The sequence below is a fragment of the Hermetia illucens genome, chromosome 2 (assembly GCF_905115235.1).
Source record: "Hermetia illucens chromosome 2, iHerIll2.2.curated.20191125, whole genome shotgun sequence".
In the NCBI taxonomy this organism is placed as follows: Eukaryota; Metazoa; Arthropoda; class Insecta; order Diptera; family Stratiomyidae; genus Hermetia; species Hermetia illucens.
Window position 1 is genome coordinate 145,431,945 of NC_051850.1, and position 13,958 is coordinate 145,445,902.

The window sequence follows — 13,958 nt, forward strand, 5'->3', positions numbered from 1 at the left end:
ACAAAATACAATATAAATTGAACATCAACTAGTAATGAACCTATTTGTATGTAATCACATGGTATATAGGGTGATCATAAATCCGCAACTTGTTCTACGCACCATCGCTGTGAGTTGCTAGCAATGCAATTCAGATCCTCCAAGGCGCTCTGGATAGATTACCCTATTCCTACCCTATGCTGCGGCAAGTAGTTCTAAGGGGGCCCAATCGCCGACCATCCTGGGATAATAAATTCGATTGCAAAAGATAGTCCACAGTAAAGCCGCTCTTCCTCATCGTGTGATCTATCCACTGCCACTCCCACCTTCTGACTAGCATGTTGAGGACATTCTACCCTGATGCCCCGACGTAGAGGCCAGTTTATGAAACCTTGGAGCTTCCGGGTGGCACTTTATATGTTCCACGGTTTCAGTGTTCACATATACATATATGACGTCTTCTTGGAGTGAATTTTTTTCACAATAACAATTCTAGTTACTTCCTCTCTATAAAAAGATTCTCACAGCTGCCTTACCTTGCACACACTGAATGGTCCATGGATATCCTTTATAGCCTCGTTTAGTTCCTTTCACTGAATATGGTAAACTTTTACTTTCTAATTCAAACGGGCATGAAATAAAGCAAATGAATTACGGAGAAAGCAACATACCTTGCTGCAAAGTGTCGGAAACGGATCATAAGTTTTTCGCGTGCGAACCTGGATACCTACTTATTGCTGACATCATAAATGTTGTTACAAGTTTCTTACGCATTTCATTTCTTATTCTTACAGATATCTACCGAATAATGTTAAGTGATAAAAAATATGGTCTTTCCGTTAACATAATGGCGACACGAGTAATGCCATCACTTATTCCACACACCGTTAATCCTTCACTGAATTTGGAACAATTCACGATTTTACTTGAGGTACTTAATCCACCATTACTTTTGCTTTTATACCACACAGTAATACTTTCCCAAGGAAATGTATTCGCTACAAGAAACAGCGGCATTTTTTGTGGAGTTTATTTTGAAATTTTATTTGACATCACTTGATAAAGACGTAAAACAACATAATTTGTAGTGTTAACTTGCATTAGATATGAGCTGAGCTAATAACAAACTGAAATTTAAATTTGAATTCAAAAAGGAATCCTTCTCGGGGTTGTTCGCTTGAAAAGTAAAGTTATCAGTTATTCAAATGTATACATTAACTTAATATCAACAATTTGAACTACGAAGAGCATTTTATATGAATCGCACTATAAAAAAGGTTTAATGTGCATGGCTTCAACTTTGTGGACTTTATGAACTCCAATCTTTATGTTTACGAGTCCTTTCGGAAGATTCCGAATACAAACGTGTCCTGAATGGCCCCCAAAAGGAATTCCCTGTATGTCTGTGTCATTTCCTTGCATACAATATAGTAGTTTTACAACAGACAATTTGTTTTTATTTTTACGATTCGCAAATAGGTGCTCCAGGAGATGTTGGACCATATCGATCGGCAACAACGTAATAAACTAAAATTGGACAATTTGTCCATTCCATCGCCTGAACGACATCGTCCACTACGACATCAATTCTCATCGGATAATATGCACGTACCACCATTTAACATACCGAATTTGAGGATAGATCAGCGAAAAACTTCAAGCGCCGAGGATATGGCCCGGAAAAATTCAGGAGGTGAGTGATTCAATGAAGACATTTATACAACACATGTCTAGATGTATGCATGGATAAATTAAGACGAAGTAAGAGAGTTTCATAGTTTATTCAAAGAGATATTAGTTGTACTTCCTGTGAATCTCCCGTCGCAACGAGCGACTTCCTTTGAATTCAGGATAATGGCCTTTATTGTAAGTTTAGCTACAAAATCGATTTCCAGCGAGTATTCCTGACTTAGCAACATATCGTCGAACAAAGCAACTTGTACGTATTCCAAATTCTGAAGATGGCAGTAATTATCCGCAGCTATATTATGGTTACATATTAAATTTCCTGAAATCTTAACAAGTACCGCACGTTATTGAAAGAAAACATCCCACACGAACCATCCCCTAATGCACATATGTATCTACACATATACACATTGTGTAATTTCCAATTTAGCACAAAGTTTAATAGCTACATCCTTGTTTTATCTAATTGTGCGCAATAATTAAATTTTCTGCCTCAATTCAAACAACATTAGGAGCACATGTAGGTACTTGTCACTAGGAAGTCAGTTGAACCCAGCCATATTAACCAGACAATTACCGGGGAGCACTTTAAAACTTCATGCTCACTTAAATTCAAGCCGGAGAAATATAGGAGGCGAGTGTGTTACTTTCTCGTAAAATGAGGATATTTAGCACCGCAAGTAGAATGGTAGGAATATGTGACACCCATTAATTGATATACAAATGTAGTGTAGTTCATATTCAACAAGCAAACAATGGTTAGCCTCAGATATTGATTGTTCTTGTTGTTTATACATATATGTAGTAGCCCAGGTAAGGAAAGACGAAATCAAAACAAAAAAAAACCATACGTAAATGAAAGTGGGGTAACTCCCCCATGCTGAGTCTTGTCTTAAATTTAATGGCGATTAGTGGTTATTTTATTTTGCCATACCCGATATCACTTCCCACATCCTCTAGCACAAACCAGATTTTATGTATGAGTTGTACCACCAGAAATCTAAACGGAGTCATCATTTATTTAAATCTTAAGCCATCGAATTCAGGGAGGAGCCTTATGTCAAATTATAGCTTTCGGCTTATGTAAGATGATTTGCTATGACTGCCATTCTAAATACACTCCGACTCTGAAGGATTCTTACCTTGCCAAACGCACCCATCGATTTTTATTAAAATCGGTTTACTGTCTGTCATCTGTCTTTTTTTTTTCAGCGTTGGAAGGTGGAAAGATTCAAAACCTACTGCTGGCTCCTGCCACGCAGTTATGTGAGACTTCTACTCACTAAAACCACCTCCTTCCCATTCCAATCTCCCCATGGAACTCCTATCAAGTATTGCGTCGCGGGGCTAGATCAGGTTTTAACTGCGGCTCATTATTTTCGTCGTAGTTCTTCCTGCCTAAGTTGTTGGTGAATAGGTTGCAGTTCCCTTACAACCTGGTTCCAGACATCCGTTGACTCCAGTATAAACTCCACAATGTTTTCGGGTGTTAAACACCTGTCTGCGACCGCTTCCATTCTTCTTCGCTACGCTGTGAACCTGGGGCAATCAAATATGACATGCTCCGCATTCTCAGCCGCGTTATCACATCTTGGGCAGCATGGTGATTCGTCGTGACCAAATCGATGTAAATAAGCACGATAACCTCCATGTCCACTCAAGAATTGTGTTAACTCGTTGCTTAATTCCCCATGGTTTCGTTCAAACCATTTCCGAATATCCTGAATGATGCGGTATGTCCGACGACCAGTTTGGGACTCGTCCCATCGCTGTTGCCACCGTTCGACAGATTCCCACCGTGCCAGCTGCCGTCGAAATGCGCTAGACTCTCCAGCTGCATACGTTTTCTCGTAGAGTCGCCGACTTTCTTTCGCCAAGATGTCTATGGGAGCATCCCTGCTAGTACATATGCTGCTTCTCCTGATGTTGTCCGATATGCACTGCATAGCCGGAGTGCACTTAACCGATACGCCATTCCCAATTTTCGGCAGTTCACTTTGTTATTCAGAGCAGTTGCCCAAACTGGAGCTGCGTAGAGTAGCACGGAGCTGACTACCTTGGAGAACAGAAGTCGTCGACTTTGTCTTGGCCCACCAATGTTCGGTAGTATCCTCGAGATCGTTGTAGCGATGGAAGACGCTTTAGTTGCGGCGTACTCAATGTGTCTTTTGAAGTTGAGTCTTCTGTCAATAATTACTCCAAAGTATTTGAGCGATGCTTGGGAGTAAATTGTTTTTCCGCCAACTTTGATTTTCACAGTTGTGTTCTTTCTTCTCTTGCTAATGAGAACTACTTCTGTTTTATGCTCAGCAAGTGAAAGGCCAGAATTTCTCAACCAGGAATTGATCTCCCATATCGCTTCATTTGCATAGATCTCGATCTCGTCTTGGTGCTTTGCAACGACCGTTATTCCGATATCATCGGCGAAGCCAATAGTTGTCACGTTGTCCGATAGGTGTAGCGTCAACACTCCATCGTACATAACTAACCACAGCAAGGGACCCAGCACAGAACCCTGTGGCACTCCGCAAGTTGCCGGGAATATTTTTAGCCCATCGTCCTAGTCGCAGTAGAGTCTTCTTCCAAGGAGAAACTCGATGGTTTTTTTCCATTTTGCACTATTGAACGCATTTTTTACGTCGAGGGTTATTACTGCACAGCATTTTCCTTCTTCTATTGCAGCCTGAGCCAAGCCAGTCAGCATGCTGATTGCGTCGACAGTTGATTTTGCCTTACGAAATCCGAATTGTTTGTCGGAAAGGCCTCCTTCCTTTTCCGTAACAGCGAGCAGTCTGTTATATATTTACTCGTTCAAATAGTTTGCCAATGGTATTGACCAGACATATCGGCCTATATGAGGAGGGGTCACCCAATAGTTTACCTGCCTTCGGAATGAGTATTAGCTTTTGTACCTTCCATTGCTCGGGGAATTCTCCTTCCCTAAGGCATGCCGTGAAAACATACCTGGTGCTGTCCTGGCGGCTACTTTCAGGGCAATGTTAGGGATTTCATCCGGTCCTGGAGTCTTTTTTTCATTCAATGTTTCTGCTGCGTCTAGAACCTCCTCATTTACCACTATCGGAACTTCGTCGGGATTTAAATGTACTGCAGGCAGACTTGTACCATTCAGATCCACTGGGAATAGAATGTTCACTATATTCTGCAACAACTCCGGGCAAGTAATCGGTGGGGAGCGCTCGCCTTTTAGTGATGACATCACCGACCTATATGCGCCACCGCATGGGTCAGAGTCAGTACACATCCGCTCGAAATGTTCGGATTTGCTCTTTGCGATAGCTACTTGCAATTTTTTCCTCGCATTTTTATATTGCACGTGTAGCTCCTCGAACTCAGGTCGGTTTCTTTTGCGCTGGGAGCGTCTCCTAGCTTTGAGGCACTTTTTCCGGCATTCCTCAATTTCGGAATTCCACCAAAAATTAGGATTTCGTCTTCGGAAAGTGCTACGTCGAGGCATAGCGGCATCGCATGCCCGCTGCAATTTTTCCACGACCTGTGAAACTTTGTTTTGTACGCTTCCCGATAGCAATGTATCTTCCAGAAGTACCTCCTTGAACATTTCTGCGTCGAATTTCTTAGTTACCCAGCTCATCGTTATCCGTTTTAATGGCTTCAAATTATTCCTTTGCGAGGTTTGAAAGATGATAGCCTGATGATCCCTGTGTGTATACTCCTCGCAGACACGCCACTCCAAGTCTCTGATTAGAGTATCACTGGCGAAGGTGAGGTCTACCACCGATTGCAATTCTCCCCTTCGGAATGTGTTGGCTCCCCCAGAGTTGGCAAGTACCACGTTCAAGCGCGAGAATGTCTCCAGCAATATTCGTCCTCTTGCGTTGGTTTCTCTGCTACCCCATTCTTCTGCCCATGCGTTGAAGTCGCCGGCTATTACTTTGGGGTTGTAGCGACTTGCATTTAAGGATAGTTTCTCCAGCAATGACGTGAATTCCTCTAATGTGAGGCTCGGTGCTGCGTAACAGCTATAGATACATATCCCTCCAATCTTGGCACGGGTGAACCCGTCTTCTGGATGTTTTTTCGCATCTACTATAGCTTGGCTTCCACAGCTCCATATCGCCGCCTTACTGGTTTTGTCTGCTATCCATACTGCGCTGTGCAGATTTTCGTATTGTTCAGATACAATCGGAACGTCGACGTTGTTCTCGAATACGTCTGTTTGTCTGTCCGCCTGTCTGTCTGTCTGTCCGTCACATTTTTCTCGGAGACGGTTATAGCGATTGACACCACATTTGGTAGAAAGGTGGGAACTGTGAACGCTCACGCATACAGCGAATTACATCCTTTTACGTCGAATTTAAGGCGGGGGGGGGGGGGGGGTATACATACATGCAAAAGGGAGGTGTAAAATTTGTTTTCATCAAATATGTAATGTGGGGTATCAAATTAAAGGTCTCGATTAGTACTTTTCGAAGCCGATCTTAGTTTTGACATTCGTTGGAAGGGTGGGGAGCACGGGGGGTTGAAATTGATCACTTCTTTAAGGGGGCCATTCTCAGAAACTACTAAACCGAAAAATCTGGAAAAAATCAGGAGGCTGCCACTATATGGTGCCTGGGCTCCGAAATACCTTCCATGCCCATATCTGTTAAAATAAAGTTAATAATAGTATATTACTAAAATTTTTTGTAATTGGTTAGAAACCCCCCTTAAGTTCATCCTAGCACCAGTAATATAGGCTATAATATAGAGCATGATCTTACCAAGTTTGGTGGAAATCGCACCATTACTAACAAAGTTATAATACCTCAAATTGGTAGCTTCTTTGAAAATTGAAGACTATGAATGTCAATATCACCTGAAAGTGGATACTCTCACATAATATATGGATATACTACGTGCTACGTACTAAGAAATACACAAAACCTTTCGTACCTGAAGCGTCCAGTTCCGGTTTCCCGACTTGTTTACTTTGACAAGAGGTCATTTTGTCATTAATGAAAGCTTGAGATGTATACTGTTAAGAAACAATAGGCTACCGCTTATGAACTTAAGAGGACAGAGGACACCCTCACCTTAAAAAAACAGTAAGACACTATTATTAACTTTATTTGAACAGATATCGATGTGGTGGGTATTTTGATGGGGGATACCATGGTTTTTTGAAGGAGTCTACTACTAACTAAGCACAACCAATTTTAAACATTCACTAATCAAGATGTCTTATTTGATGCCCCACTCAAAAAGTGAACGCCCGTTTTGCATGTATGGGGAACCCTCACCCTCACCCCTATACTCAACGTAGCAGGAAAGTAGCGGCGTCCCCTAGGTGCCCGAGCTAGTAGTTCTGTCTCAATAGCTGGCATTATATCCGCGTCCTAGGTAGTAGCCTTCAAAAACTTATCAGTGAAGAGCGAACTGCTATGCCCGTCGAAACAGGCCAGAGCCACCAATAACTCGACAACAATGGGAATTTGTGAGCCTGGCTCAGCCAAGGTGGTAGTTGTGACGTGTATCAGGAGCCAGTTGCTTCGGGACCCTTGTCAGGTAGTATGTATTGAACTGGCATTAGTAGACTACGTTTCTCCGAGCGAGCACTTATCCGCCCGTGAGTTCCCGGATCAGCTTAGCGAAGTAGACAGTCCTCAGAGAACTGGAGTATTGGCTTTGCCCCTAAAGATACACCCGTTCCTCTCTATTCGTTGCACACGATGCGCTGGTAAAAGACTCAATGAAGAATAAAAGTTACATAACTGAGGAGGCAGAGGGAATAGAGAAAAAGTTAGCTGCGTTTGTGCGCAATACGAAAATTCGTCGCACGTCGCAGCACCCAGCGAAGGACGCCGCAAGGGCTGAAATAACCGGTGAGAAATGCGCATGAAAAAAAAGATTATCACGAGGCAGCAGCCCAGACAGTACCACGCTGTTGTTGCGGAAAGAAACATAGTGGAAACTTCTGGAACTGAGCAGACGGCTTCGAATATAAGCTGAGTGGGAACACAGCCGACTATTCTTGAGAAAACTGAAGAAAAAGGCTTATCAAGAAATTCGCGGCAGTTGTGAGGTGCATGCTGTCTGCAACATTCCTCCTGAAAATACATCAGCAAAGGCATGAAAAATGGATTTATGAAGCTGGAGAAACCTCTGGATGGTATTCTGTACTACAGACAGACATGGAGAGCAACATAAGATGCGCGAAAGGCAGAAGCAACCGCGCCCCGAGGAGAGCACCGCAAACGCCAAGCAGATCGCGCTGAAGATTCAACTGGGGAAAAAAAGAAAGGAGAAAGAGGCATCTGAAGAAAACTTCACCCTGGTACTCTCCAGGGCTGAAAAGAAGAAGGCAAAGGGGAACAAGAGGAAAATCTCTGCCTAAAACTAAGGTCGACATGAATGGTGGATTACCAAAAGAAAAGGTGGGTAGACGAAGGAGAGCTAAACCACCAACTCAACTCATTAAGTCGGCGGAAGGCGAGACCTTTGCGGAAGTCCTCCGCGAAATCCGTGATAGGATCAAGCTCGAAGATAACGAAACAGAAGTGTCCTTCATTCAGATACAGTAGGGTGGTGGAGTCCCCGTTACAGATATTTAGATTATGACAGGTGAGAACATGCCGCAAATGTAGCCAGGTAGGCCATAAGGCGAATAGCTGCAAAGAAAAGGAGAGTTGCGTTCTATGCAGGGATCGAAGCGCGTGATGAGAGCATTGCGCACACTGCGAGCACTGGGCGGGGTCCAGTTTTTAGTTACTGGAAAGAGCTAGTACGCGGCTAACATAACCCGTGTCCTACAGAACAATATACAGCCGAGTCCAACCACTCACGAGATGCTAGCACGGTTTGCCGCGGAAACCAAAACGGATCTAGTGCTCATTAGTAAACACATATAAGGTATATCTGGCATCTAGGTTCTGCACAGCACCCACCTTAAGTTTCTTGCTCAATGGTGAGGGTATGGCTTTGATGACATTCAATGTTTAGAGGTAACGTCTTCCAGAGTCTATCTAATGCCGACTGAGACGATGTCAGACTTTCGACGCAAGCTTGATGCTCTGGAAGACGCTGTCTTGGGCATGGAACTGCAGATCATCATCAGGAGTGACTTCATTTGAACAGGGCATATCTCACCCCTATTCCAGAGAGACACGAATCCCCGAAATGACGGCGAGACCAGAAACCCTCCAACGTTTCAGCGCCCAGGCTACGGTAAAGATTTCCCGACGCAACCTTCACGTCAGAATCACTAGTGCTGTTAGTGGACGGGAGGCGAGTTCTTAAATAGTTCTCAGCAAACAACCGTCGATACATTGCATTCGAACTGGTTGACGCAACCTCCGGGTGTGCACGCCTCATCGCTTTCTGTGCGACGGATAAGCGGATGGATGACTGCTCATGGTTACAACCTTGCACTAGAAAAAACCGAAGTAGTCATCCTGACTAAAAAGAAAATTCCGATCTTGCATCCCGTATCGATCGACGATCAGGCCCAAACCAACTTAACCGTTGAACCGTTGAACTCACGCTTGATTCAATGGTGAACCTTTTCGAGCAAATCAAAGTAACAACGAACAAGGTTACTTGCAAATATTGGGAGTCCTATATCTAGCAGCCATGTCTTCTGACGAGTACAACGAAGTCTGTTCTGTTCTACAGTACAAAGGTATTAGCTGACGCTCCTGGCAAGGTGGTATATCGTAAGAGCCTGGCGCAAGTTCAAAACCGGATAGCCCTTACGAGTGGGCTCTCCCAACCGCACTGTTGCCCTTCTTGGTAATGAGCATAGCCATATACAATCAGGTGGTGGTTGATCATCAAAAACGCAACGTACACTAGTAACAATATATCAAGAATAGTGCCGTTTAGATGCGCGTTTTCGTCAATGTCGCCTTGTGTAGCCTCCAATCTGTTAATATCTTAAACGAGTAGCGACTCAAATTCAGTTGTCTTGCGGTTCTCATTCTTTACATAGTACCCCTCTCGTGTTTATTAATATATATAAAGGAACATAGAACACATGTCAGCCGCTTTCCATCAACCTGCTTCCATGGCAGAGGTGATCTAATGAGTTTCATCTACTCTAGGTGAAACCACAAGTAGCCTTCTTTAAAAAGTTGGGCACTTAGTCCGAAAAGTGAGATTCCTGAACCAAAACAAATATGATCTTTGATTGGTGGGGTCCTACATCAAGTGGACGTGAGCTTAGGACCACTCAATCTGAAAGTGAGACGGCGGGAGCGAGACCATGGACACTCCTTTCCACTATACTTTTGTACTTTGGAGACCTTAGTGGAGAAGCTGACAACTTCTACAGGCATACCCTAGTGACCTGGGAGCCGGTGTCTGACTTTACCGCAAAATTTAAGTAGAGGGAAAGAACACCACAATCGCGCACTGCGATTTCCGATGTTGAGAGGACGGATGCTTCCTCTGAACAATTACATGCAGTTCAGCAGAAGCTTCCTATGGATAATATTGTCATTTTAATGCCAAGTTGAATTTTATTAACATCTTGCTCATATGCTCAATTATGGGTAGGGCATGGTCTTCATGACCGTATCAAAAAACAGTTGTAAGTTGTAGTAATTGCGAACTGATCGCCCGGTTTGATCAAAGTCAACTAAGAAGCCAGAGCTGTTCAAAAACCTAAAGAACGTTTTCCCAGACAGAAATTTTCCTAAGCGTCGTTTCCGTATATTTTAAAAGTTCGCCATTATAATATTTGGTTTGGAGGTTTGTTACCATAAAGGCAATTGCGTTGTGTTCTTCCCTACCTATGTTTCAAATACCGCCTTCTTTGGTTAAGTTAATTTTAGAGGTTGTATGTTCTCTTTTCTTTGTCTGGTGGAGTTAAACTTGGATGGAATACGAAATCAGTGAGGCGATGCTGCGTTAACCCCGTCCTCAATATTTGCTCCTCACCTACTTTTTTGATTCCAAATGAAGAAGTCAAATTTTCGCGTGTCTTTTTTTAAAATCGGTTCACTGCCTATCTGTCTGTCTATCCGTCTGTCTGTCTGTCTGTCTGTCTGTCTGTCTGTCTTTTTTTTTTTTTTTTTTTTTTTTTTTTTTCATCGTTGGAAGGTGGAAAGGTTCAAAACCTACTGCTGGCTCCTGCCAAACAGTTATGTGAGACTTCTACTCACTAAAACCACCTCCTTCCTCTTCCACTCTCCCCACGGGACTGCTATAAGCATTGCATCATGGGGCTGGATCAGTTCTTAACTGCGGCGCATTATTGTTCGCTCCCTTTCTTGCTTTCTTCGCAGTTCTTCATGCCTTAGCTGTTCATGAATCATTTTCAGCTCAATTACCACTTGATTCCAAGCCTCCGTTGATTCCAACATAAACTCCACTATATTTCCAGGTGTTAAGCGCCTGTCTGCGATCGCCTCCAGCCTAGTTCGCTGTGCTGTGAACCTTGGGCACTCAAACACAACATGCTCCGCATTCTCAGCGACGTTACCACATCTTGGGCACCATGGTGACTCGTCGTGTCCAAATCGATAAAGATAAGCCCGATAACCTCCATGTCCACTTAAAAACTGTGTTAGCTCGTAGCTTAGTTCCCCGTGATTCCTTTCCATCCATATTCGAATGTGTGGAATGATACGGTAGGTCCAACGGCCAGTTTGTGCCTCGTTCCACCTCTTTTGCCATTTTGCGATGGATTCTCGCCGTGCTAGTTGCCGTCGAAGTACAATAGACTCACCGATTGCATACATATTGTCGTAGAGACGCCGACCTTCATCCGCCAAGATGTCTATGGGGATTGTCCCTGCCAGTACATATGCTGCTTCTCCTGATGTCGTTCGATAAGCACTGCATACCCGGAGTGCACTTAGTCGATACGCCATTCCTAGTTTTCCGCAGTTTGATTTGTTTTCCAGAACGGTTGCCCAAACTGGAGCTGCGTAGAGTAGCACGGAACTAACTACCCTTGAAATAAGACGACGTCGACTTTGTCTTGGTCCACCAATGTTCGGTAGTATCCTCGAGATCGTTACAGCGATGGAAGATGCTTTAGTTGCAGCGCACTCAATGTGTTTTTTAAAGTTGAGTCTTTTGTCAATCATTACTCCCAAATATTTAAGCGACTCTTGGGAGTAAATTGTTTTTCCACCAACTTTAATTTTTACGGTCGTGTCTTTCCTCCTTTTGCTGATTAGCACTAGTTCCGTTTTATGTTCAGCAAGTGATAGACCGGACTTTTTCAACCAGGAATTGATCTCCCATATCGCTTCATTTGCATAGATTTCGATCTCGTCTAAGCGTTTTGCCACTATTGTTACCCCGATATCGTCCGCAAAACCAATAGTTGTCACGCCATTAGGAAGGCGTAGCGTCAGCACTCCGTTGTACATAATTAACCACAGTAAGGGACCTAAGACAGACCCCTGTGGTACGCCGCACGTCATTGGGAATAATTTCTCTCCATCGTCCGTGTCGCAATATAATCTTCTTCCAAGAAGAAATGCAACAACGATGCGTACAATGTACTTTGGAACCTTTAGTTTGGTTAGAGCCTCTACGATTTCCGTCCACTTTGCAGTGTTGAAAGCATTTTTTACATCGAGGGTCACCACTGCGCAGCATTTATCATCTTGTATTGCAGCGCGAGCCAGGCCAGTCACCATGCTGATTGCATCGATGGTTGATCTCCCCTTACGAAACCCGAATTGCTTGTCGGATAGGCCTCCTTCCTTTTCCGCAACAGCGAGCAGTCTGTTGTATAATACTCGTTCAAATAGTTTACCAATGGTATTGACCAAACATATCGGTCGATATGAGGAGGGGTCTCCCAATGGTTTACCTGGCTTCGGAATAAGTATCAACTTTTGCAGCTTCCATTGCTCGGGGAATTCTCCTTCTCTGAGGCATGCCGTAAAAACTTTAGCAAACATACCTGGTGCTGACCTGGCTGCCACTTTCAGGGCGATATTCGGGATTCCATCTGGCCCTGGGGTCTTATTTTCAGCGAATTTACTTGCTGCATCAAAAATTTCCTCTTCTACCACTTCAGGGATTTCGTCGGGGTTTACATGCACTTTAGGCAGATTTGTGTAGTTCACGTCCTCTGGGAAGAGAGTGTCCACTATGTTTTGTAGTAATTTTGGACAGGTAATCGGTGGGGAGCGCTTGCCTTTCAGTGATGACATTACAGACCTGTAGGCGCCACCCCATGGATCAGAATCAGCTTCGGTACACATCCGCTTGAAATGTTCGGATTTGCTCTTCGTGATAGCTACTTGCAATTTTTTCCTCGCGTTCTTGTATTGCATGTGCAGCTCAACGAATTCAGGTTGATTTCTTCTGCGCTGGGAGCATCTCCTAGCTCTGAGGCAGTTTTTCCGACATTCCTCAATTTCTGAATTCCACCAGAAATTGGGATTTCGTCTTCGGAAAGCGCTACGCCGTGGCATAGAGGCATCGCATGCCCGCTGCAATTTTTCCGCGGCCTGTAAAGCTTTTTCTTGTGCGCTTCCCGATACTAATGTGTCATCTAGAAGTACCTCCTTGAACATTTCTTCATCGAATTTGTTAGTTACCCAGCTCATCGTTATTCTTTTTTGTGGCTTCATGTAATTCCTACGCGAGGTTTGGAAGACAATAGCCTGATGATCGCTGTGTGTGTACTCTTCGCTAACATGCCACTGCAAGTCTTTGATAAGGGTGTCACTGACGAAAGTGAGGTCTACTACCGATTGTAATTCTCCCCTCCGGTATGTGTTGGCTCCCCCAGAGTTCGCAAGTACGACATTTAGACGCGAGAATGCCTCTAGCAGTATTTGCCCCCTTGCATTTGTTTTTCTGCTTCCCCATTCTTCTGCCCATGAGTTGAAATCACCGGCAATTATTTTGGGATTATAGCGCCTGGCATCAAAAGATAGTTTCTCAAGCAACAAAGTGAATTCCTCCAGCGTGAGGCTCGGGGCTGCGTAACAACTATAGATGTATATACCTCCTATTTTGGCACGTGTAAATCCGTTCTCTGGATGTTTTTTTACATCTTCTATAGCACGACTTCCGCAGCTCCATATCGCGGCTTTGCTGTTTTTGTCAGCTACCCATACTCCGCTATGAAGATTTTCATATTGTTCGCATACAATAGCTACGTCGACATTATTTTCAAACACGCTCTGGGAGAGCAGGTCTTGGGCCGCTCGACAGTGGTTCAGATTTAGTTGCATAAACTTCATTTGTGCTTATTTATGAACGCCTTTCTGAATACTGGGCAATTACTGCTTCCTGCAATGTGGGCGCTGTCGCTATTTTTCATTTCGACACAGAACACGCATTTGGGCTTTCCGTTGCAA

General features: G+C 43.8%; 1 protein-coding gene across 2 annotated transcripts in view; it reads left to right on the plus strand.

Moving 5' to 3' along the window:
• The window catches only part of LOC119649051 (SCY1-like protein 2), a 211,623-nt gene that overhangs the window by 161,333 nt on the left and 36,332 nt on the right, over positions 1-13,958 (plus strand). For both annotated transcript variants that reach the window (XM_038051029.1, XM_038051030.1), the window contains exons 14-15: positions 774-910; positions 1,459-1,672. In XM_038051029.1, coding sequence (XP_037906957.1) covers positions 774-910; positions 1,459-1,672 — 351 coding nt within the window. The remainder of the gene's footprint in view (positions 1-773; positions 911-1,458; positions 1,673-13,958) is intronic.